Source organism: Harpia harpyja, chromosome 11 (genome assembly GCF_026419915.1).
Source record: "Harpia harpyja isolate bHarHar1 chromosome 11, bHarHar1 primary haplotype, whole genome shotgun sequence".
Taxonomy (NCBI): Eukaryota; Metazoa; Chordata; class Aves; order Accipitriformes; family Accipitridae; genus Harpia; species Harpia harpyja.
The window spans coordinates 28,103,477-28,127,385 of NC_068950.1; the positions used below are offsets into that span (position 1 = coordinate 28,103,477).

Genomic DNA, 23,909 nt, shown 5'->3' on the forward strand with positions numbered 1-23,909 from the left:
TACTCTCCACAAAAGTGGCACTGGAATGGGAGCAAGAGATGACTAAAAGTAGTCTAGTACTAAAACTGGTTTATCTGTGATGATTTGTTATTACAAACTGGAATGCATAGTTAGCAGATGAACACAAAGTCATTAAGAGCACAGTTTAACTCATCTGTTTAACCCATAATTGAGACTGGTTTTGAAACCTTTAATTAATACAGAAAGTTTTCAAATACTTTTTGGAAAGCATGCTCTTTTCTTTCCCAGGGGCATAACTTATGTTTTTAGTGAACATGATAAACATCATGAGAGTTAAGACTTCAAATATAATAAAACAGCGCACAGCAAAAGAATGAAGTCAGGAACCATTTTATTTCCATCCAGTTTTGCAAGTATTAAGGATGGCATAAGAGCTCATTCCAGCACTATAATTTATGAAATTACATCCCTAGAAGAGGCAAAGCTTATAATGCGTCCTGTTTTTCCATCCCAAGTGCTTATAAGTTATGTGATTATTTGGTTTGTTTTAACTGTGTCTTTCTGTCCTTATCTAATACAAGCCGCCTCCATCCTCTCCCCAGCCACCAAAATACAGTAACTGGGTGTGGAGAAGCAGCACTGGGGCAGTCAGTAATGAGAAGTTATAAAAATGTTAAACATCAGCATGCACTACACCAACACCCAGGATGCTCACAACATACAGAAGACAACTTTGCAACTATATCGTGTTCCATTTGCCACCATTATCTATGAAGATCAGTACTATAAGATTTGTTGTCTAGTACATGCGCGCAACAGTTACTCCAGATTCTTCTGATTCCTCCCAATTTCTAGATAACAATTAATTTTGTATTTACTATTTTTAAGACAAAATACTGAAACTGGTTTCAGGCATTAGTGTCCAACTGGTTTTAATAGCAAGATTCAAATGGCATCTTCCACAATTATAGAATTAATGCTCAGTACTTGTCAAAAGCTTTAAAAATTAAGGTATGTTGAAAAATTACTTTCAGTATACCTCATGCAATTGAACTGCTCAAATAGTTTAAACTCTTAATTTAACATATTCTAAGTTAGTGAAGAGTTTTTATTTAGTTTAGAAACTAATTCCAGACAGTTCTTAGACCTCATATGGCAGGAGATGAAACTGTTTAAAATTATCACTATCAATGGGAAAAATTCCCACAGGAAAAAAAAAAGTATGTACACTCTCACTATAGCCAGGCAATCAACTCTTCAATTTCAATACTATCATAAACATTTAATTGAATTGTTTCTACCAGCAGAACCCAATCAACAACTCATATTTCAGTTTTTCAAACATATGATTACATGTTAAAGGCTGCATTTTTGTTCGAATCTAAATAAAATTTTTCTCTTCCAATACAATCAACTCAGTTCAATGCATTTAAGACTGATTTATATATCATTCTCTCTCCTTTACTACTCTCCACCTATACAGATCTTTAGAGAGATATTAAGCAAAAGGCTTATAGAATGCAATGAAGAATTTAATCTTAAACTTAGCACTTATCTGAGCATGTCTGCAAACGCTCTCTTACACGAGGTGGAAGTGTTTTTAACAACCTTTCTTCTACAATTAGACTATTCCGCTTTAAGAACTGACATTCTTCCAGTTCAGCAGGAAGTGATTCAAGATAGTTTCCAATGAGCTCTAATTGAACAAGATTCAGTAGCTGACCCACACAAGGGGACAAATTCATCAGACTGTTATTCCCCAGAAGAAGAAATTGCAGCTTTCTGCACTGAAACAATCCATCAGGCAGCATTTCAATCTAGAAAAAGGAAAGAAAAGAACAAAAATAATGTATATTAGAAGTTGTTAGCCTACATGCAGCTCCATGTTTTGACATTTCCCGGTTTTATTTTAGGGTAAAAAACCCCTCAGTTTATAGAAGGATAAGGAAAGGGAAGATTGTAATGCTTCTATCACAATGTGATAAAGTGCTTGAGAACACTTCAATAGTTTTATATACCTGTTTTTTTATGAGGATGCTTAGCTACTAGCAGAAGTCAAGACATAAGCATGGCAGGGAAGAGCATATACATGCACACATGCACAGAAGTGCATACAAACATGTGCATGTGCAGGTGGCAGGGGAGATAAATAGGTTACTATCTCCTAAGAATCACTTAAAGAACACAGATTGTGGAGAGACAAACAGCTCCTGTGTTATGAAACCTGCACAAGCAGTTATCTGTGCAGTACAGTAGTAACTTAGTCCTGGTCCACACTACTGACATATGACATCCAAAACCAGCTTCACCAGTGAAAACAATTATAAACCTCAAAAGAAGTCTTAAGTCACAAGCCTGGACCCCACACTAATGAGCCAGACAGTTTAGCACTGCTGATGAGGTTACCAGCTATAATTATTTCCCTCTTCCCAATCCGACAGCTGAGCTGCTCATCACCTAGCTGGTGATTCACTACAGCTTTCAGTTTGACATTTTAAGGTAAAAATTTAACACTGTTCACTTCCATTAAAATACTACATAGGCTAGACAGCTGCAGGGAAAGTGAAGATACATTTCTGCAACCATCCTAACCTATACTATCTCTGAATCAGAGCCCTTAAGTTGCTACAGACCAGGATAGTACTCACTCAGTATTACACAAGCTTTGATGACACCAAAGTTTTAGTAATTAAACAAGCACCACCCCTTTTTTCAGCCTTACTGGGTTTACTTTAATCATGAATACCACAAAAGCATTTTGAACCAAAGGCTGTTCCAGAAGAAATGGTAGGTTAAGTCAATATTTGGGTTTTGGGTTGGGGTTTTTTTTTTTTTTTGTAGTAATTCAAAGTTCTACTTACATGGTTTTTTGTCAAAGCCAAGTACTGCAGATTGGTCAGATAACCGATTTCTTCAGGGATGGAGGTTAGCTTATTATAGCTAAGATCCAGATAGTGTAATTTTTTACAAAGAAATAGCTGCAATGGAACATTTTTAATATTATTATAATTTAGATACAATTGTTCCAGGTTTGATAGTGCACCAATCTGCACTGGGACATATGAAATACTGTTGTGCCACAACTTTAAGCAAGAAAGGTTCTTAAGATGTTGAAAACTAATTATTTCTTCCACTGTTCTGAGATTATTTTCTTTTAAGTCAATTTCATGCAAATTGTTTAGGGTAAAAATGGAATGGGGGATGCGCTCTAAATCACAGCAGATTAATTCCAAGGTTCTCAGGTTTACCAGCTTCTTCAGGTTATTTAGCACTATCAGTTTATTTCCCTCATTGTTGATAGACAGGTGTTGTAAAGAAGGCATAAGATCTGTAACCACTTGAGGTATGCGGGAAAGGTTGTTTTTTAAGTGAATTGATCTCAGATTTTTTAGCCCCTGAAAGCTTTCGTTGTATATGGAGTTGTGATGATCTAGCATGAAATATCCTGTTAAGCACAATTCTTCTAGGTTTTTTAAATGAAAGACCCAAAACGGAATTCTTCCCATCTCACTAGATTTCAGGCGCAACGTTTTCAGATTTTCTTCTAAAAAGCTGACTGCTGGATAATCCATAGTTAGTGATGAATGATAAACATTGAGTTCTTTGAGATTGACTAGCTGGGTCACAGCTGAAGGAAGTTTGGCTTCAGGGATAAGTTCCAGGCTTAGGACTTCTACTTCTGTCAATTCAAAGACACTGTCTGGAAGACCATTTAACATGAAAAGGTGAAGTTCAATCTTGTCTTGGGAATTTTTTACTAGTTTATTTTTCAGTTTTTCCACTGACCATTCATTGTTAAGATTTATCTGTTTCAGTTTGTTTTCACTCAAATCAGACAGGAATATTGAGAATCGTTGGGAATAGAGAGGATCATACTGATCTGCCAAGTGGAGAATAAATGCAAAGTCATTCTTTACATCAGGTATGTCACTGTAATTACTTCTCTCTCTCAACTTCTCAAAAGAATATTGCTTAAGTGAACTTCTTAACATCCACCACAAACTATAAGTACAAGTTAAGCCATAGAAGATCACTAAAACAACATAAAACGAAGCCAAAACTTTAAAAATTTCTGCTAGTGAATAAACGCACTGGTACCTTTTGTAGCCTGTAAAGGCTTGAACATTAACTACACAATCAATTTCAAGTGTAATAAATGATAAATAGTAGGGGACATAAATTATTATTATTACAAATACAATGACTTTCACTATAATCTGTTTCATATACACTGTATATATGACATCCTTCTCTTCAACATGTACTCTGAATTTCTTCACTTTTTCAAATATAGCTTTAGCTTGTTCCCCTTCTTTTTTGTCAAGAACACTTGAGGAATTTTCTCTTCCAGCTGTTTCCAAGCCAGGTTGTGAATAAGGCAGGGACTGTCTGCTGGCCCCTATATCTACTGAACTCCCAGGTGATGAAATCACTGCTTTTGATTTGGCTATTGGCAACTTCCTCACAGACTGCTCGGCAACTGTTTCTGAGAGGGCGCGCGTTGTCCATGGAGAATCAAAACACTTCTGAAGAATGGCTACAAAGTGCTCAAGCCTGGAACTTGTGCTAGGGTAGTAAAGCCAGAAATTACTGCAAGCTGCAAAAATAAAGGTATGTAGAAGCACTAGGTATGGAAAAAATTTGGCAAACCAGTGAAGCTGTCTCTCATAACATACTGCATCAATATAGGAATACTGCTGCCGATGGAGATCATTCTGGATTTTAAGCGGGATGATTATCTGTGCTGTAGAGCTAGCCGACATGTTAAGGTTGGCTTTAACTAAATCCCAAGGCACGGCACAATGATTGTCAAATTCTAGCTTGCAAGGAAGACAACACAATACTCTGGTTTGAGTAAGCTGGAGAGCCCCAGCGAGCACAGCAACTAGCAGCATTATCATGGTGAGGTAATACCAGAAGACATCCCACCATGGTTTTAGTATGTGGTAGGATGACTGGGCATCTGCTAAGTATTTGAGTTCTGTTAGCGTGATCATGACTTTCACCTGTGAGAGAACAGCAGCTGGTAGAGGAAAAAAGAAAAAAGACATCCTCAGAGAACTGTTAAAAACAATTTCTCACCATTAAACACTTGAAGCTTATTACTGTTTTCACAGTTTTAAACATGTAACATTTGGCCTAGCATCCAGAGCATAGCAAAAGGATCCAAGAACTCCTAGCACCTAACCCTAGCCATCATATCTATTTTAAGGAAAGTTACTTGAAATGCAAAAATTTAAGTGAAGAGTGAAACTAACATCAGAGATTAGGAGAAAGTCTGTTTTGACCAAACATTTGGGTACTGTTCAAGTAAAAGCAACAAGCAGGTGTAAGTTAAAGAAGCATCTGATATTACTAGCAGTCCTTCACCACTGTCCTAAACTTACATAGCAACAGTGATTTCTCATTTATGAGGAATTCCAAAAATCAGAGCAATATATTAACATGATGGCTCTCGTGATTTAGAATTTTCTACGAGATTACGTCATTCTACCCAAGAATAAAGATTACACCAAAATTCTCAAAAAAGCAGTTTTGCATTACATATTCTTATATATAATTCCCCATCTTCTCCCATCAAGAGAATTAAGCATACTGACAGAATGAAAATGAAACTAACACAACTTGTTATTGTCCAATATTGTAATATATATAACAATGGCACACTTAACCCCCAGCAGCATAGGTTTGAGTCATACTTACTTTACTACTTAAAGAGAATAAAGTATGCAGCACTGCTCAGTCAGGAGGTCTACACCTTTTAAAATTCCTTGGACATGCCATCTTTACATTTGTCTTCATTCTGGATGGAGAAAACATTGAATATGCTTTATTTTTAATGGCTTCACCTAAATAAAGAGCAAACATTTCAGCTTTCATTAGAACTGCTGCCTTATTGCAGACATCAGGATCCATTAAGCTCTGCATTGCTACAGCTACATGAAATGGAACAGGACACACAGACATGATCACGTAGAACGTGAAGTCAAAGTTTTGCACAATCACATCAACGCAAAAACCAGGAAACCGCCTACAGCTAGCCCTATTTCAACTGGGAAGTAATTTTTTTTCTTTTTCAAATAACTATGTGAAAATACGCAACACGCAAGACTTCAAGAAGTAGAATTCAGTCATAATTTTGATATACCAAGGTTTGGTGGAAAGGCAAGTTTCTCAAAAACAGAGACACGTATTTTACATCCTGAAACAAATTAATAAACTATCCAGTGTTAATGGCTATACCACAGACACTACCAGGTTTGGAGAAAGCGTACTATAAAGTTTAAGCAGTACAGATATTAAGCAATGGGGATGTTCTGTATTGTTCTTAATCATAGAATTATTTAGATTGGAAGTACCTTTGAAATTGAGTCCAACCGTTAACGTAGCACTGCCACGTCCACGACTAAACCACGTCCCTAAGCACCACATCTACACATCTTTTAAACGCCTCCAGAGATGGTGACTCCACCACTTCCCTGGGCAGTCTGTTCCAATGCTTGACAACCCTTTCAGTGAAGAAATTTTTCTTCATATCCAATCAAAACCTCCCCTGGTGCAACTTCAGGCCATTTCCTCTTGCCCTATTGCTTGTTACTTGGGAGAAGTGACCAACACCCACCTCACTACAACCTCCTTTCAGGTAGCTGTAGAGAGTGATAAGGTCTCCCCTCAGCATCCTTTTCTCCAGGCTGAACAACTCCATTTCCCTCAGCCACTTCTTATAGGACACGTGCTCTAGAACCTCCACCAGCTTCTTTGGATGCACTCCAGCACCTCAATGTATTTCTTGTAGTGAGGGGCCCAAAACTGAACACAGTATTTGAGGTGCAGCCTCACCAGTGCCAAGTACAGGGGGACAATCACTTCCCTAGTCCTGCTGGCCACACTATTTCTGATACAGGCCAGGATGCTACTGGCCTTCTTGGCCACCTGGGCACCCTGCCACCTCGTAGTCATAATCATTGGTACTGGACATTTCAATTCCAAACAGAGCTGACAAGCTGTTGTAACAAGATAAACAACATCTGAACTAAGGCAGAACCTTATTCTTACTCCACATTCACATTTGAAGGGAGAAGAATGGCCAAAAATAAGTTAACCCTTCTTGCATTGACAAGGCTACTTTTAATAGAATGTAGAAACTTACCAGGCCCACTCGAGGGAAAGCAGCTGAAGGAGGACAGGATGGCTACAAAACACTCCTAGAGAGAAAATAAATCATCATCAGATCATGAAATATTTGGACTCCAACAACTGTAAGTATTAGAACAACAGCTCATTACTCCTTCCACAGCAGTGTTGTAAAGATCCAACATTTAATGACCAGAAGACCTAACTAGATCTACAAGATCTAGTTAGAATAATTTAAAATGATCCTGTCAAATTATTTACTTGGTCACCACCTGAAAGTTGCTTTTCCTAAAGTAGAGAGATAGTAATGGCCCTTGTCATTGTCCCCTAAGCACTAAAAGCCATTTCAACTCAACATTTTTTGCATTTATATGAGGTTACTAGTCCTGCAGCTGAGATGCTCTAACCATAGCTAAGAAACAGCAATTTCTTCAATCACTCCAGCTCATCTTGCAAAAACCACATCTGTAAATACCTTTAAAATGAATTCTTTTGGTATAATTCTTTGGGGTTTTAATATAAATTCTTAGGTATAAAAGCACAAAAAGGTACTAAACCCATCCAAACTAAGGCTTTAATTCTACAAAGAATATCCGAATCATGTCTCTACTCAAGCCAAACATGCTTGATTTGAATGTAGACAGAAAAATCAAAAGTATTTTTTTTTCATTTCCAACCTAGAATTAAAACCTGTTAATTATTCTCACTTGAACTTTGTTACAAAAAATGAAAGACTTGGGACTCCTGTTAAAGTTGTAAAGAACACACTAAGAAATAAATATGTTGAATGATTCAAGAAAGTAAGAGCAAAAGGTATAAATAGCATATTTTTAACAAAGAAAAACATTTGAAAAGTCAAAATGATCACTGAACTGGTTGAGAGTTTAAAATAGTGTGCAAGTTCTAATTAGCATGAGGATGGGAACAATTTTTTCTTGACAAACACATAAACCTCATCAGGGACTTGGGCAGATACTAACATTTTAAAAGAAGATGTTTTATATAACTAAATGCTTATTAAAGTTACAAGTACAACAATTTAATAATGCACATATGTACTTTGCACTTTTATACAAAGAACACCACTTTTCTGGTAACAGACCTATTCTGGGGAATAAGCAAGGCTCTTGTTGAGTATAAGGGACAGAATTCAGAGTACCATAAAACAGTTAACACTGTTTGATAAAGTATTTTCTCTAAAAGTTACAGAAAGAAGAAACATAAAATGGAACTTAAGCCAATTCTATTAAAAACATATCGGTATACCTGAGAATACGCATAACTCAATACACCTTCTTCAACCAATGCCATAATGCTCATAGTAGTTTGTTTTTATACAGACTGAGAACTCAAAGTGAGACTGACCCATGTAATTTTGTAAGGTCTGTTTCTATAAAATGCTTTCTTTGTCACCTCCCTGCCTTGAACTGGAAAGTTGTTAGTCCCTATCACATATTCCAGAAAAAAGGCTACATTCTTGAGGCAGTTTTACAACACCTTCTAGCAGAAAGCAAGTGTCACAATATTGAGTATTTAAATACTTTAACTCTGGTCTTGTTAATGACCACTTTTTTAAACCAATCAAGCATAAGTATTCATTACAATTCTATGTATACGAAATAAAGTTTCCTATGAGAGAAATACATTGTATATACAAGTGTAATATAAACATGTGAATTATTAATGATAATGTTGCTAAAGACAGTTTTCTTTCAAATCCTATCTGTATGCCAAGAGTGACTAATCAAATGGAATAATGCTGAACTATAATGGGTTTGATAAATCTCATCTCCAGCAGCTTTCAACCCATATCAAAGCCATAAAAGCTTTTCAAAGTGGCCTAATTCAATTGGCAATCTTTCTCAGAAGATGAGACACAACAGTTTAGCCCGAGGCTAAATGATGACTTCAGGAGAGTTACCCCAGACCAGTACTGAGACACAGGCCAGGAAAATAAAGCAATAAAGATCACTAATATCTAGGCAATTTTTAGTTACTTCAAGACTTACAGATCTTACCAATAGAAACATATCCATAGAATCATAGAATCATTTCGGTTGGAAAAGACCTTCGAGATCATCGAGTCCAACCATTAACCATGCCCCCTAAACCATGTCCTGGAGTACCCTGTCCACTCGCTTTCTGAATACCTCCAGGGATGGTGACTCAACCACTTCCCTGGGCAGCCCATTCCAATGTTTGACAACCCTCTCAGTAAAAAAATTTTTCCTAATATCTAACCTAAATCTCCCTTGCCTCAACTTGAGGCCATTTCCTCTTGTCCTATCTCCAGACACCTGACAGAAGAGACCAACACCCACCTCACTACAACCCCCTTTCAGGTAGTTGTAGAGAGCGATAAGGTCTCCCCTCAGCCTCCTCTTTTCTAGACTGAACAACCCCAGATCCCTCAGCCGCTCCTCATAAGACTTGTGCTCAAGGCCCCTCACCAACTTGGTTGCCCTTCTCTGGACACGCTCCAGCACCTCAATGTCCTTCCTGTAGTGAGGGGCCCAAAACTGAACACAGTACTCGAGGTGCAGCCTCACCAGTGCCGAGTACAGGGGAACAACCACCTCCCTGTTCCTGCTGGCCACACTGTTCCTGATACAGGCCAGGATGCGATTGGCCTTCTTGGCCACCTGGGCACACTGCTGGCTCATATCCAGCCGGCTGTCAACCAGCACCCCCAGGTCTTTCTCTGCCGGGCAGCTTTCCAGCCACTCTTCCCCAAGCCTGTAGTGCTGCATGGGGTTGCCGTGACCAAAGTGCAGGACCCGGCACTTGGCCTTGTTGAACTTCATACGATTGGCCTCAGCCCATCGATCCAGCCTGTCCAGATCTCTTTGAAGAGCCTCCCTACCCTCAAGCAGATCGACCCTGCCTCCCAACTTGGTGTCATCTGCAAACTTGCTGAGGGTGCACTCGATCCCCTCATCCAAATCATCGATAAAGATGTTAAACAGAACAGGGCCCAACACCGAGCCCTGGGGAACACCACTCGTGACCCGCCGCCAACTGGATTTCACCCCATTCACCACGACCCTCTGGGCTCAGCCATCCAGCCAGTTTTTCACCCAGTGAATAGTGCACTTATCCAGGCCACGAGACACCAGCTTCTCAAGGAGTATGCTCAAGGAGTATGTTCCAGAACATGAATAAAAGGCTGTCATTTTGATAAATATTATCTATAAGCTGACACCCCACCCAAACTTCCCCTGCTGCCAAAAGGTTATTTAACATTGCATTACTCTGTCATTTGGTCACTGCTTACATAATTTTAGGCACATTTAGTTAGGGATGGCTCTGCAGCAAGGTAAGTGCCTTGCTTGTCCTCCCCAAAGTATAATGGGCTACAAAAGGCCAATACCTGACAGCAGGCTTTGTTTTATTTTTAAGGCTACACTGTTTTTGTTGATTGTCTAAGTATTCAGCTGGTGTTTCTGACACACTAAGTTAATCAAAATAGATTTATACAGTTAAAGCATACCTTGACAGGTATTCCAGTGGCCCCTCTATCTTGCTTTTTTTCCCCTCCCCCTCAGAGAAACACAGTCATCAAGTTTTCAGCCAATCTCTCGACTAATGCTGTTAATTCCAACAGCATGATGTGCTTCTCAGCTGAGATAAGGAGATGCTGACATACTAAGTAAATGTGTCCGTTTTATCAATTTTCTATCAAAAGCAATTCCTGAACTACAGTACCAACTTAGCTTCTAGCTAGTTTAAATGTATTACTTTTTCTTCTGAAGTTTTGGATGCAAAATGTTTAAATTCAGTAATAAACTAAACATGCAATCAATTTTGCTTAATAGGCAGTTTTGAGACTCTCCTATGGGATTCCTAGTACCCGCTTATGGTCTCACATGCACAGCCCAAACCGCCACTTGCAAATAAACCCTCATGAATATTCCCAAAGGAAAAAAGTAACAGACTACCCCCTCACACACTCATTACCTAAAACACATCTTTCCTGGCTAAAACTTCCCCTTCTGTTAGCATGCTACCATTTCCTTTTTCAAGCATTCCCTAAACAACAAAAAGCCAGGTACTGCAAGATTTTTGGAGCAGGTCTGACTTCATAAAGAACGATACTATCATACATACTCTTAGCAGATGTGTTCAGATGACTGCCTCTCCCTTTTTTTAAGCCTCCTATTGACAAGTAACAGACGACTTAATTCAAGCACTACATTTGATATATGGTGTTTCATGAATCTGTACTTTGACCACTTGTGTGCACGTGCAGATTCAGTTGTAGGATCTTTTCAATGGGGATTGTATTTTTGGATCTGTATTCCACTGTATGCAGAACAACATGCAAACAAGATTATAGAAAGCTTCTTTCCAGTTCCTTCTGAAGAAGGTCACAGGTGACAATTAAACATGTATAAGTGATTATCCTTTTGTATTTAAAATAAACCCAAAGACATTCTCACACTCTGCAGTAATCACCATATTCCTCAAGCACAAGATGTTTAAGACTACACTAACATTGTTGCAAGTTTTCCATAACAACCTTTCAAACAAAAACTTAAAGTCCTTCCAAACAATCACAGATCATAATTACAACTACAGACAATCTCAACCATCTGTGCCTGGATTAACTAGAGGCCTTACCTTTCTTAAACACTCCTGCTCCCAAGACAGTACAGCTGAACATATGTGGAAGAGTAATAGCAAAGTCTTATACTGTTTAAGAAGCAGTCCTTGCTCTCTGGAGAAGGCTGCTTACATAAGACTATGTAGCCCAATAATTTCTGGGAAAAAAGAAATTGTAAACATATTTTTAGTTTAAAATTCAGTAAGTTAGGCTACACTTACATTTTTACTCTGCTACTGCTTCAGAGTTAACTGCACAGAACATAAGCTGATAAAAAGTCTTGCAAAATTAAGCAACTACTACCCAGCTCTACCACTACCATACCTTCAGCAAGCTGAGAAAAATAGAGTACATGGCAAGTGTATTTTAAATAGTTTTCTCAACTACTCAAAAGCTTGAACATTCCTAAGTTCAACATAAAAGGCCTTAAAGTAGGTGAAAAAAACATCTTAAAGGCAGCTTCACTTAAACTCAGAATACCCATCTTTATTCTATTACTTCCTTTCTCTGGTACACTTAATGCAAGAGAAATACTTTATCTTGCAGTCTAATCTAAATTGAAAATAAGCTTTACTCCAATTTGATTTGCTTTACAAGCAAAAGACTTACTCTTGAAATCTGACTGTGCAGGATTAGATACGCTACATTATACATTGCCAACTTATGCCTGCAGTACTCCAGAAAAGACCATTGTCTTCCTTGAGCCATATTAACTTAGCTTCTCATTAAATGCCATTAATACACAAGTATTAAGCCTTTCCTCCATTCACGGAGGGCCAGTAAAGAATTAAACTTTGGTAGTAAAATATGTCACTGGTCAAACACTCACTAGGGAGATAGATCATCTTCAAACATATTAGTTGCACAGGCAGTTAAAATTACATACCTGTAAGCCATATGATAACGAATCACATCAGCGAGGTCTGCCCAAGTGCATGAAGTTACTTGAGCCTAATTCTCAATAGTGGATGGGAGAAACCAAGTCAACTATTTTGAGGGTTAAACTCTGTAATGAAGTTGTATAACAAGATATGTATTTAAAAGGTATGTTAAATGTGCTTTTTATTTCATACTAGTCTAGCCTGGAGAGCAATTTTAAATACAAATCCATGTTCAGACATACACACTTTGACTGGTAAAAGCACTTTCTCTAGCCCTCTCCTCAAGTTAAATTCAAGGTGCTAAGGATTGTGTTCTAGCTAAAATAGAAGGTCACAACCTATGCTCCTAGAAAGGCCTGTACTAGCAAGAAAATTATGCAGTTTAAACCCAAGTTTAAGACCAAATAGACAGTAGGCAAGATAAGCAGTTTACACAAAAAACACTGCAAAACAAAACAAAGACAAATTAAGTAGGTACAAACCTAGGTTTCTGAACAAGTGTTTCAGAGTTAAACAGGCAAGTAATCTAATGGTAAAAAACCAGAAGTAAAACAAAAAAGTAGACCAGCTTTGTTTTGCACATAATTGCATCAACATGACTGATTCTTTAAAAGCAAGCTGTCTACATTCTGGGCAAATATCACTTAATTCATAGTCATGGTGCTTCCTAAGATCCCTACCAAACTAAGCAGGATCCAGACTCTGAATCAAATCTGGACAGTTCTAGTAAGCAATAGTTTGCACAGCTTTAGTATACCAGCACTATTTTCAAACTCAGAGATGCATTTTTTTAAATATATAAATTAAAGTTATATCAGATGATGACAGAAATATGACAGAGGAAGGACTTTAACTACACAGACAAGTATTATGGTGCTGTGGTCTCCTCTTACGTTGAGGACAGATTAAAATAAACCTGCAGCCAAGCTGTAGTAGCTTTCCCAGATCATGGATTTATTTTCAGCTTGTGTTCTCATCCCTTTAATTCTTTTTAAACTACAAATATAAATATATTAACTTAAACTGGAGATGTATTGGCATCTAAAATACTGATTACAATAAACATCAAAACAAGCACCTGTTTAGAAGAGAGTGCTTTGTATTGCTTATACAAAGAATCCAAAGAGTAAATTCACTTAGAGACATATTTTGTTTCACCCTAATATTTAACTAATAATTTATTTAATTTGCATTCTCACTGGCAACTCTAGCACTCTTTAGAAAGCAGATTTTTTTTTCTCCATTAATTTACATTTCTTCAAACAGTTGTACATTTCACATATTCTACTTTAAAAAGGAAATTATAAATAGAAAGAGACTGCCAAAACTCCACATCGGTATTACCCACTAAAAAATAGCTCTATCACGAGTCTGCATGGCAATTCCTAAAGAAACATAGCAAACCCCATTAACAGATAAAAAAAAACAACAACCAGAAAGCGTTCCATAAGGCTTTTTAAAAAGAAAAGAGTATAACAAACTGTAGTAGTTCTGAGTGGAAGACCATGGCACATTGAGGTGTTAGTGATCTACTCTGGCTAGTTAACAGGCCCAGGCCTGTGCTGTGCAGATCTCTTGGCCACAGGATAAATTTAGCCAGCTCATAACAGAGGAGTCTGCAAGCAGCTCCCACTTGGTACCAGTGATTACACCACTTGCATGTCCTTGTCTTTATCAAGAAGTGCAGCAAGAAGTTCTCCTGTGAACATCTTTCCTGGCTGACAGTTGAAATGACACAGAGTTGTTTTCTTGTAAGAAAATTCTGTAATAGCTTGAATGATCAAAATGAGGTAACCATTTCTACAAGCAGGGTCTGCACGGTGTGCTGCACAAGGATTGAAGGCTCACTTGATGCTGCGCAACTCACGTTCCCAGCTTCTAAAGGGATGTAAGATTATCTATACTATTCTCTTCCTTTCTAGTGTCAAAGCCAATAAAAAGCATTTTAAATGATACTGTACAGAGTCTGAGTACCTTTCTTACTGAGATCATCACAGGCCAGCACCTCTTGGTGCAAAACACAAGCCATATAGATTGTGTTCCAGAAGGTCACTTCTGGAATTCTCATGAAGTAAAAACAGGGGCCCAAAAAACACTGGAACAAAGAACAAGTCCCAGATATCTGTTATATGGCATGATCATATCTCATTCATTTTCAACACAAAGAGGTTAGTATTTAAAGTGAAGCACTATCTTCTGTCAGCCTCCTTTCCCCCTTTTTTGGCCCCATAACACTTTCAAGTAAACAAAAACTTCTGTATTGAATAAAAAGTAGGAAAGGGGCATGTATTCCTACTACTTCTAATGTATCAATACACTTCTAAGAGCCCAAAGAATTGTATTTTTAAGCTTGGCATTAGACAGCCTCTAATGAAATACACAATTTAATGCAACAGAAAGTCAGTTCATGTTAAGTCTCAAAAAGGGGACACAGGTACACAAGCAGAATCAGCACCCAAGCAGTAAAAGAGACTTCTTTTACAAATAAATTTGAAGCCAAGCACATTCAAAGCACGTATCAGTTATCTCCTCTTAGACAAACCTACCTTTTTTTAATGAAATGTTAATGGATTTGTGAAATAAGATTGAGAACACTGAGATACTACACTACATTACCCACAGCAATGTACTTAAATCATCAACATCACCCCAGAGTGGCTCATGCTATCACAGACCCAACATACAATCATGAACTTCATACATATTTAAAGAAAAAAAACAAGTCCAGTTACAAATCCATTAGTTTTTTCCTTTCAAAAAATATGACGCCCAAGTTATAGAAGTAAAAATTAAACAGAGCTTACCAGATCAAGTAGGTGCATTTCTTTGAGAAAATAAATGTTTTTTTTAAACAGAGTGTAAGAGATTGAATCTAGGTTAGAAAAAATAACTTCCAGAGTGACTCTGTACTATATTAACTAAGACAAAGCTGGTAATTTCACAAAAACTACAAGCAATTCACAGAAAAGGAGACAGGTCACAGGCCATGCTGAACAAAGAAAAGGTAGACTAGATAAAAATAAGATTTAACACTTACAAGGACTGCAGCACTAGGAACATGTAAAAAATGTTCAAGTATGCAGATGACAGGTTTTTTTGCTCTAACTTTTGAGTCATTTGTTGGAAGCAACCAAAAAGAAGAGAGGGAAAACCCTACCTGGACTAATCCTTTGTAGGAGCAATGTGCCACCAATGATGTAGCCCTAAGAGTAGCAAAGGCTGTCCTCCACTAATACCCAAGAAAATACTTGTAGCAGACAGGGGCACCATCGTGTACAAACCTAATCTGGATGCCTAAAGAACATTATCATCCCATTTAGAAAAACCCAACAAAACCAGAATCAGAACTGCAAGACTAACAATGCCTAGAGGAATGGTGACTCTTAAGAAAGTAGACTAAAGGAAGCAGGCTTTCTAGCATAAGAAAAAGAAGAATGAGAATATATTGGCAGTGGAGAGGAGGGGAATAGAACAGCATGGGAAATGCATCTGCCTTCTCAGGACAGTACACAGCCCATGTGCGCTCAGCTAATGCTTATTTAAACCAGTGTGGGAAGAGACAACTCTCTCCAAAGATGACTGCAGGCATGCCATGCTGTCAAACATTCCAGCCCAAAGGTCTCATGGAATATATCAGGGAAGTGGCAGAGATTACACTCTTAAATGATACCTAAAAGAGCAGGCCTCCTTTGTTGTTTCCCCCATCCCCCAAGCAGGTTTTAAAAACAGTACAGCAGCAGTGAAGACAGAAATAGTACACCAATACTACAAACAGTCCTTACTTTCAAGTTCCAAAGACATCTTAGAGCAATTTTGGAGCATTAAGTATGAAAAGTCTCGTCGGTTCTTCACCTTTTCTCTCCTAAGCAAGGAAGACTACACCAAAAGCAATCTCAAAAGGTCTAGGCTGGGACTGCTATCTGTGGCATGCCATATCTTTTATAGCTCTCCCAGAAACCATCTTACACAACAGTACATCAAGTCCTTCATGCCAGTACTAACATAGCTAATACAGTGAGACACCTTTCAAGTGCATGAAATGAGATTTTCAAGCTCTCTTATAACACCTTTTTATTCTTGTAACCACATATTTGGTTCTTTCTCATGCTGAGAAATACGAATACATAACCATAATACAATGGTATCAGCACTATCCCTCCAGCATTCTAAAGGAAGCCTCAGTGGTATCTAATTCTGCATACCAAGATAAGTACTACAATAGAAAATTAATTTTTACCCCCTTAGTTTCCAGAAGTCAGACACATACTCACAATGTCCATTCATTGTGCTGCTATGCTCAGGACATCAGAAACAAAGCAGAAGATAACACAGGAGAATAGCCACAACTTAAATACTACAAGGTTTCTCTACTAGCAGATTCTTTAATTATAGTACAGTTTATTATCTTCAGTCTTCAAGAGCAGTAAAAGTACAAGAGAGCCAGCAGCATAAACAGTTATGATTATTTAACAGAATAATACCCTCTTTCCTTGGGAAAAGGCAGGGAATTGCTCATACATGCTCTTCCATTTTCAGTGTACTTTTCAGTAAAGTCATAAATGGCCAGAGACCCTTGAAATGGCCAGACAACTCCTGTAACCTCACTGAAAAAAAGTCTGAAATAAGAAAATATTCTCAGAAGGAGGAGCCTTAAAGTATGTCCACACACCTGAACTAGCTCTGAATTAATTTCTCAAGTACCACCAGGAGTGCTGCTGTCACAGCAGAACAAAGTAGAATACAAATCCCACTTAAGTAGTCAGGTAAGCATTTGGGTCAATTTTGTAGTCCACAGAATATCATGCTGCTATAACTAGGCTACCATATAATGAATTATGTTGATAATGTAATACCATACATACTGATGTATTAACTAAAGCATGTTCAATATTCTGATTTGATACTTGTAGATGAAGGTCCTATAAGGAATTCAACAGCACTGCATTTTGACAAAGATGGAAGGGGCCAACATTCTTCATACCACAGGAAGCCTGCTAGTTTTGCACAGAGCAGAGTAGTGAAATCCAATGTTTTTAGATATTCAGAACCTCCATTCTACATTATTTTCCCAGCTCAAACACTGCTTTCCTATACAGTAACCATACCCAACCCAGTTAATAGGGATGTTTACCTCTGACAGCTGAATAGCTTTATGCAAGTCATTTTGTTTCTCTCTGCCTCAAATTCCTCAACTGTAAAATCATGGTAATGTTTCTCCTATTCTTCATAAGGTATTTAAATGAGGAACATTATACAGTAGTGACACCTTCTTACTAGGTAATCAGAGAGGCCATTCTGGATTGTACTGGTTCTGTTAGGTTCTGAGAGCTAGAAGCACATATGCTATTACTTTTCCTATTAGTGGTCAGACAGTTATCACCTTTGCCTAATCTCAGAAATATGAATTTGTATTTATACTCCTTATTCTAGCCAGAATCATTTTGATGTTTCTAAAATATGAACAGTTACCTAGTACAATAAGTTAAAATTCCAACATTTGGCCTAAAAAGGAAACTGGTGGTTTTTCAATATTTATAGACTGTCAAGACCAAAGTGTCCTATTGGGATAATACACGTTGAGAACAAACAGAAACATCCAGTGAGGCCACAAATCAAAAATATATACCAAATACATTCTGTCTCTGCAAGATAATTATTACCACGCACAAATATAGCTACAAGATTTAAGAACAGTCAAAAACCAGTGTTTTGGTTTTCAGTTTTCCTGATGCTGCGTAAGTTTCATGAAGAACTTTCCAGAAGGGAATATTATTACTTCCACAGACAAGAATTTAACTGCATCTAGGAAAATATAATTATCAGGGCAGCAATACAGAAACACATTTGATTTTACTCTATTAGTGCTGACATTGGAAAGCTGATTCAGATTTTCAGCAGTGGCTCATATCTCTTCACAGAAGCAGCACCTTTTCATCTTGTTTAACAGGAAAGACAGTTACTCCTGAAAGCCAGCCTGACAAGTTAAAACACTTGATTCTAGATGTTCGGTCTAAACATCTAAAATAAAATAATGATAACAGATAAGTTTCCAATTTACATCTGATTCAAACTCAGGCACTCTTTTTTGTATGCAAACTCTACTGAAACCCATCTTGCTATCTTTTAAAAGAATCTCTCCACCCCAAAGTAAAAAAAGAAAAATTTGTGAAACTGCAGTCAAATATAAACTCCCCTGAAACAGAAGTGGCATAGGTTTCACTAATCCTCCGGCAGGGAGCATGCTGTCCACACAATCACCTCAATCTCTTAAGTATCTTCCTGTTCATATTACTCTACATTATATATTTATTAATTGGACAAAGCAACCAGCTACATCATCTTTTCTTTTAATTAAATGAAAGGACTGAAAGACAAATTTCACATTGCACATACTGTGTAATAGTGTATGTACAAATTACATACCAATGCCTAAACACAACTCTACAGGCCGAGAACTGCACATACGCATGCAATCACGAGAGCTAAAAGCAGTGTTATGTCAGAAGCATCTCCTAGAACAATGCTAAGTTTCAGAACCATGTACAAGTGATCAGACTTGAATGCTCCAGTAAACCTACAGTAATCCCACTTTGTTTCCTGATCAAACACAAAGTTAGCTTAGTACAGATGTTCATGCTTCATACTTCCATCAAGCCCAAGTATGCTGTGCAAGTCTTCTACTGCACAAAATTTCCTTTTTGAGTAGGCTGTCTGAGGACACCTAACAACTGGCAAGTTTTTTCAGATAGCAGTACTACAAGAAAAACACTTTTTGGTATGAAGCCAAGTTTAATAACTTCAAAAACAAGAGTCAAGGTTTTATAATCACCTGAATCAATTAAGAACTTTGAAGTAAAAAACCCCTAGCCCCATATTTGTAAGAAACTGAATAATAGTTTGAAGCAAAGCAGACACTACTTCTAACAACTCCAGTTCAGTAAAGCACTTGAGTATTGACATATCCCATCTCACTTCAATTAAGCAATGTTTTGGTGCTTTCCTGACTCGGAGTCAGTGACATTGCAAAGTTAGTATTTAAACAATGTTAATGTTTAATAAAAAACATTTACTTGGAAAACAGTTTTCCTGTACTGCAAAGGCACTGGCAAAGTAATAATAATTTTCACACTTCCATCAGCATGGGTTGGAAATGATAGTTTATCTTGTTAATAATTTAAACACAGCCTAGAAACAGTTTTTAGTTAAAAAAACTATTCTTCAAATATTTTGGATTACACAACAAATGCACATCAAGATTTTGCTTTCATTCAGATGGAAAAATTACTTTAAAGGATAAATTCTCTAGCATTAGAGTCCAAATTTGCAGTTCTTAAATTCCAGCTCAGTAGACCTTTATATTTGCATGCAAATGAACTTTAGCTACCAGAAAATATCTGAATAAATATTTGACAACCTGAACTACTCATAGAATACCAATATTTTCCCCAGAAACCTAAGGCAGTAATGTCTGGGAAATCAGCAGTTACATTTCCAGGGGTTTTAAGTGAGTGTTTTAAAATCAATGTCACTTTAATTAAGCCTGAGTAAACTACTTGACCATAGTTTTGTAACTGCCATGCAACAAAACTGAAACTTTGTTTCCATATTAAACGAAAACCACAACTCAAACTAGCATCTCCCCAAGAAACAAAGTCTTAAGCCCACTAACAATAGGCAGCAACAAAACCAGATTGTGTTACTACCATATTCTTCTTGGTATCACTGGATCTCTTACTGGCATTTTTAATCCCTTCAGTTTCTCACAATCAACTAAATTCTCAATTTCAGTATAAGAAATTGCATTCCAGTTTACTGTATCAGAACATACTGAGAAGTTGAGCACTTTTGATGGAAATGCACTCACATAATTTAATTCAGGGTGTGCGAAGACTGTATTTTGAAACAGCACCAATGAGAATTAAATTGAAGATACTCCATTACGAGTTTTCTCCACAATTCCCTTCTGATTGTTGAAAGACCGTAGAATCCTCTTGGGTGTACATCAGAGGCAGGTGTGCTACCACTATACCCCAAACCACATTTTTCTTGAAAAGCTGCATCAGCTGCCTTCTTTCCAATGTACTATACCACTAGAAAGTATAGCCTTTTCATATCAGTAATCTTAAATCAAATAATTGGGGAAACTATTCATAAGTATTATGAAACTTTAGTTCAATATTGAATTACAATTTGATTTCAACTAGCTAGAAATTAAATCCATAACTAGTTCGTAGCACACTAACAACTCTTGGGGAAAAGAATCACCAAACCCAGGCATAACTACAACAAACTGAAGCCCGCTTACCAAGTCTGGTAAAACTCTAATTGGAATGTATGTGCAAGATATTTCATACAAATAAGCAGTTTAGTTATCAATAACTTAAGACCACATGATTCATAAGACATTAATGAGGCTGACTGCCCATATGGTAGTGGTAGGGTTAATAAAATGCAGGCCACTGCCTCCCAGCTACATTTACCAGCAAAGTAACAAAGCACAGTTTCAAGTTTGTGATGTGTGGCTCTGAACTCACTCCATACTGGATACAAACATGTATTAGACAGGGCATACCATGGCTTGTCACCAGTTAAGACATTAAGACTAAAGCATATTATTTAATTAATTAATTGCAAATTAATAACAGATACATGTTGCTAAACCAACACATAATCTATACCACTTAAACATTAAAATGACAGCATATGTAAATATTAGAATATTAATTCCACTTTACATTCCTTGCCCTTCTACATGGCTACCCCTGGTATCTGAACCAAATATCTTCATAACCACAGCACAGACTTCTAACTTATCTTTAAAAGGAGTAACTGCAAGAGCAACTGGCAGAATAGTACTATTTGCGAGACAACAGCTGAACAGCTGTTACAAGGGTGCCTATGGTAAGGATAAATACAGTCCACAGGTTAGCACACAATACAGACAGCAGTGTGAAACGTTTAGATAGGCAACAGAGACCAGTATAAACCACATCTTATCACATCAAATATCCATTAGTCACACTTAGTCACATAAAATACCCATTTCTAATCCCAGATGAGTAAAGCTTTATGGCTTTAGCAGTAGGTATTGTAAGCTGAAGTAGTATTACTAGTGCCACAGTCTCTTTCACTACCTGTAGCATGTGAGGCAGGGCAGGCACAGTAGCAGCTAAAGGAACACAAGATTCTCCCCCCACCCTCCCCTCCTCCCGAAATCCATTATAAAAATACTTCTTTGGCAGTGACATACTGCTCTACAAAGTTCATTTTACAATGCTGAAATACTTATGGATATTTCTTTAGCATTGTTGGTCCCTCTCTAAAATTTACTCAACACGCTTTCATCAACTTCGAAGAGCAGCTGTATTGGTATCTTGCAAGAAACAAAAGGCAATTTTCTTTTTCTCCCCATGAGAATCCTATTTTCCTGAAAAAGGAAAAAAATTTAAGATTCAGACCAGCAGCTCTTCTCTGGAGAGTGCAAGGGAACAAGCATGTTAATACTGCAAACTTCTGAAAGTTATGTGAATCCTACTGAAGTTGAAACTCCATTACATTATACTAATGTAAAATTCAGTAGAATGTAAAAATATGTGCTAATGTAAAACTGTGATAAACATTTTGTTATCTAGCTACAACAGAATGTTTTAAACACTGGGGAAAACCCTTAAGAAAACTTGTACCCTATCCTAACTATTGATTCTCTACTACAGTCATTTTCCTTTCTGCTCTCATTTCATGTCCCTTGCCCTGCCCAATACCACAGATACTGAAGAAAAGCACTACTTAGGATAACTCTTTTATTCCCCAAGTCAGCTGAGTTACACAAAGTAATCACACACAATGTACTTAAACAATACATAATAAATTCTACGAGTGATGCGCTAGAAGATTTCAATACTTAAGCCTTGTGGGCTCCCCCCCCCCCTTCTCTTGAAAGTTTAAGAACTCAAACAAGATAGATGAATAAGCCCTGATCTGTTGCCCTCTCTGCTAGGAAGGTCCATAAGGAAAAATTCTGAGACACCAGGAAATAATTGAGGCCTTACCTTATCACTTCAGCAAGTAGACAAGGAAAGCTAGGAGTCAGCAGAACATGTAGCTTAAATACTTGAAACTGCACATGACCACATAGTTCCTAGCTTATTCTAGCACTACCTCAAAGGTACTGTTTTAAATGACCACACTAGGTGCCAACTGAAACACTGTTTACCTGATCAGCATAATTAATGGCAATCTCCATACAAAATTAAGCTTTAGGGAAGTCTGCTTTAATCACTCCTACAGAAGTGGTTAATTGTAGTATTCACCACAGACAAATTCTTGGCTGAAGCCAGAAAGCTGCCTCAATTAAGCCACAGAACAGACCGGCACAAAATAAGCCTTACGTCACTAGAAGAGCTCGGCTAGGATGCAAGTAAAAGCTACCGTGCAAGAAGCCCCTAGTAACACGATCCCTGTCTTGCTGGGCATGAGAAGCACACCGGCAAGACCGAGGACAGGAAGAGAACGGCAAAGAGGAGGACGCTTCTTATCTCGCACGCAGTACTGTCAGGCCTCAGCGGCGACTTCAAGTCTCCTCTCCCTTTCGGAGAAGTTGGGACTTGGCAGCCGCTGCCATTTGCTCGGGGGCAGGTGCCGCCGCCACCGCCGTCACACCTGGGGCCGAGGGGCGGCAGCTGCCGCCCGGCCGCGCCGCGCCCGGGGAGAGGAAGGAAGCCGCAGCCGACCTGTAGCGCCCCGGGTCACTTGAGGACACGTGTAAATATCGGTTACGCAAATCAGAAAACGGTTTACTCCCGAGCCCCACCCGCACGGGAGCGGGGCGGCCGCCAGGCCCCGGGGCGGGCGCGGGCTCCCTCCAGCTTCCCGCGCCCGACCCCCCCCTCCCGCCCCGGCCCGGCCGGGAGGCGGGCAGGTGAGCGGCCCCACTGCAGGGCGCCGCCGGTGGAAGGGGCGGCCGCCGCGCAGGCTCACCGGGCCGCCCGGCCGGCGGGCGGGCAGCGCCAAGCGCCCCGCGGGGCGGCAGCCCCTCCCCTCCCGCAGGTGGACGGGGCACCCCGGCCCCTCAGGGAGGCGGCCTCCCGGCGGCGGTAAGGGCCAGCCGCGCGCTGCCCTCGGGAAAGCCCTGGCCCCCGCTCGCTCCCCCTCCTTCCTTCCGTTCCTCCCTCCCATGCCGGGGGAGCGGGGCACCTGTCAGCGGCGGCCGCCCCCCGCTTACCTGGCCGCACCGCGCCGCGCCGCCTCCCCTGCCGCCTGGCCTGGCCTAGCCTAGCCTAGCCTGGCTCGACCAGCCCCGCCGCTCAACGGCGTGCCGCCCGCGCGCTCCG

General features: G+C 38.9%; 1 protein-coding gene across 10 annotated transcripts; it reads right to left on the reverse strand.

Moving 5' to 3' along the window:
- Nucleotides 1–335: 335 nt before the first annotated feature.
- LRRC8B (leucine rich repeat containing 8 VRAC subunit B) lies at nucleotides 336–23,824 on the reverse strand. Of its 10 annotated transcripts, none has more exons than XM_052802127.1 (7): nucleotides 14,563–19,703; nucleotides 13,473–13,575; nucleotides 12,585–12,704; nucleotides 7,112–7,166; nucleotides 5,665–5,764; nucleotides 2,823–4,984; nucleotides 336–1,778 (listed from the first exon to the last, which is right to left on the reverse strand). In XM_052802127.1, the coding sequence occupies exons 6-7, from the start codon at nucleotides 4,956–4,958 to the stop codon at nucleotides 1,506–1,508; spliced, it is 2,409 nt and encodes an 802-aa protein (XP_052658087.1). In that variant the 5' UTR covers nucleotides 4,959–4,984; nucleotides 5,665–5,764; nucleotides 7,112–7,166; nucleotides 12,585–12,704; nucleotides 13,473–13,575; nucleotides 14,563–19,703; the 3' UTR covers nucleotides 336–1,505. The 10 variants fall into 10 exon arrangements, with proteins under 10 accessions (XP_052658087.1, XP_052658089.1, XP_052658085.1 ...); XM_052802129.1 differs by having other exon boundaries at nucleotides 12,585–12,655; nucleotides 14,554–19,703; XM_052802125.1 differs by having other exon boundaries at nucleotides 14,554–19,703.
- Between the last annotated feature and the right edge of the window lie 85 nt (nucleotides 23,825–23,909).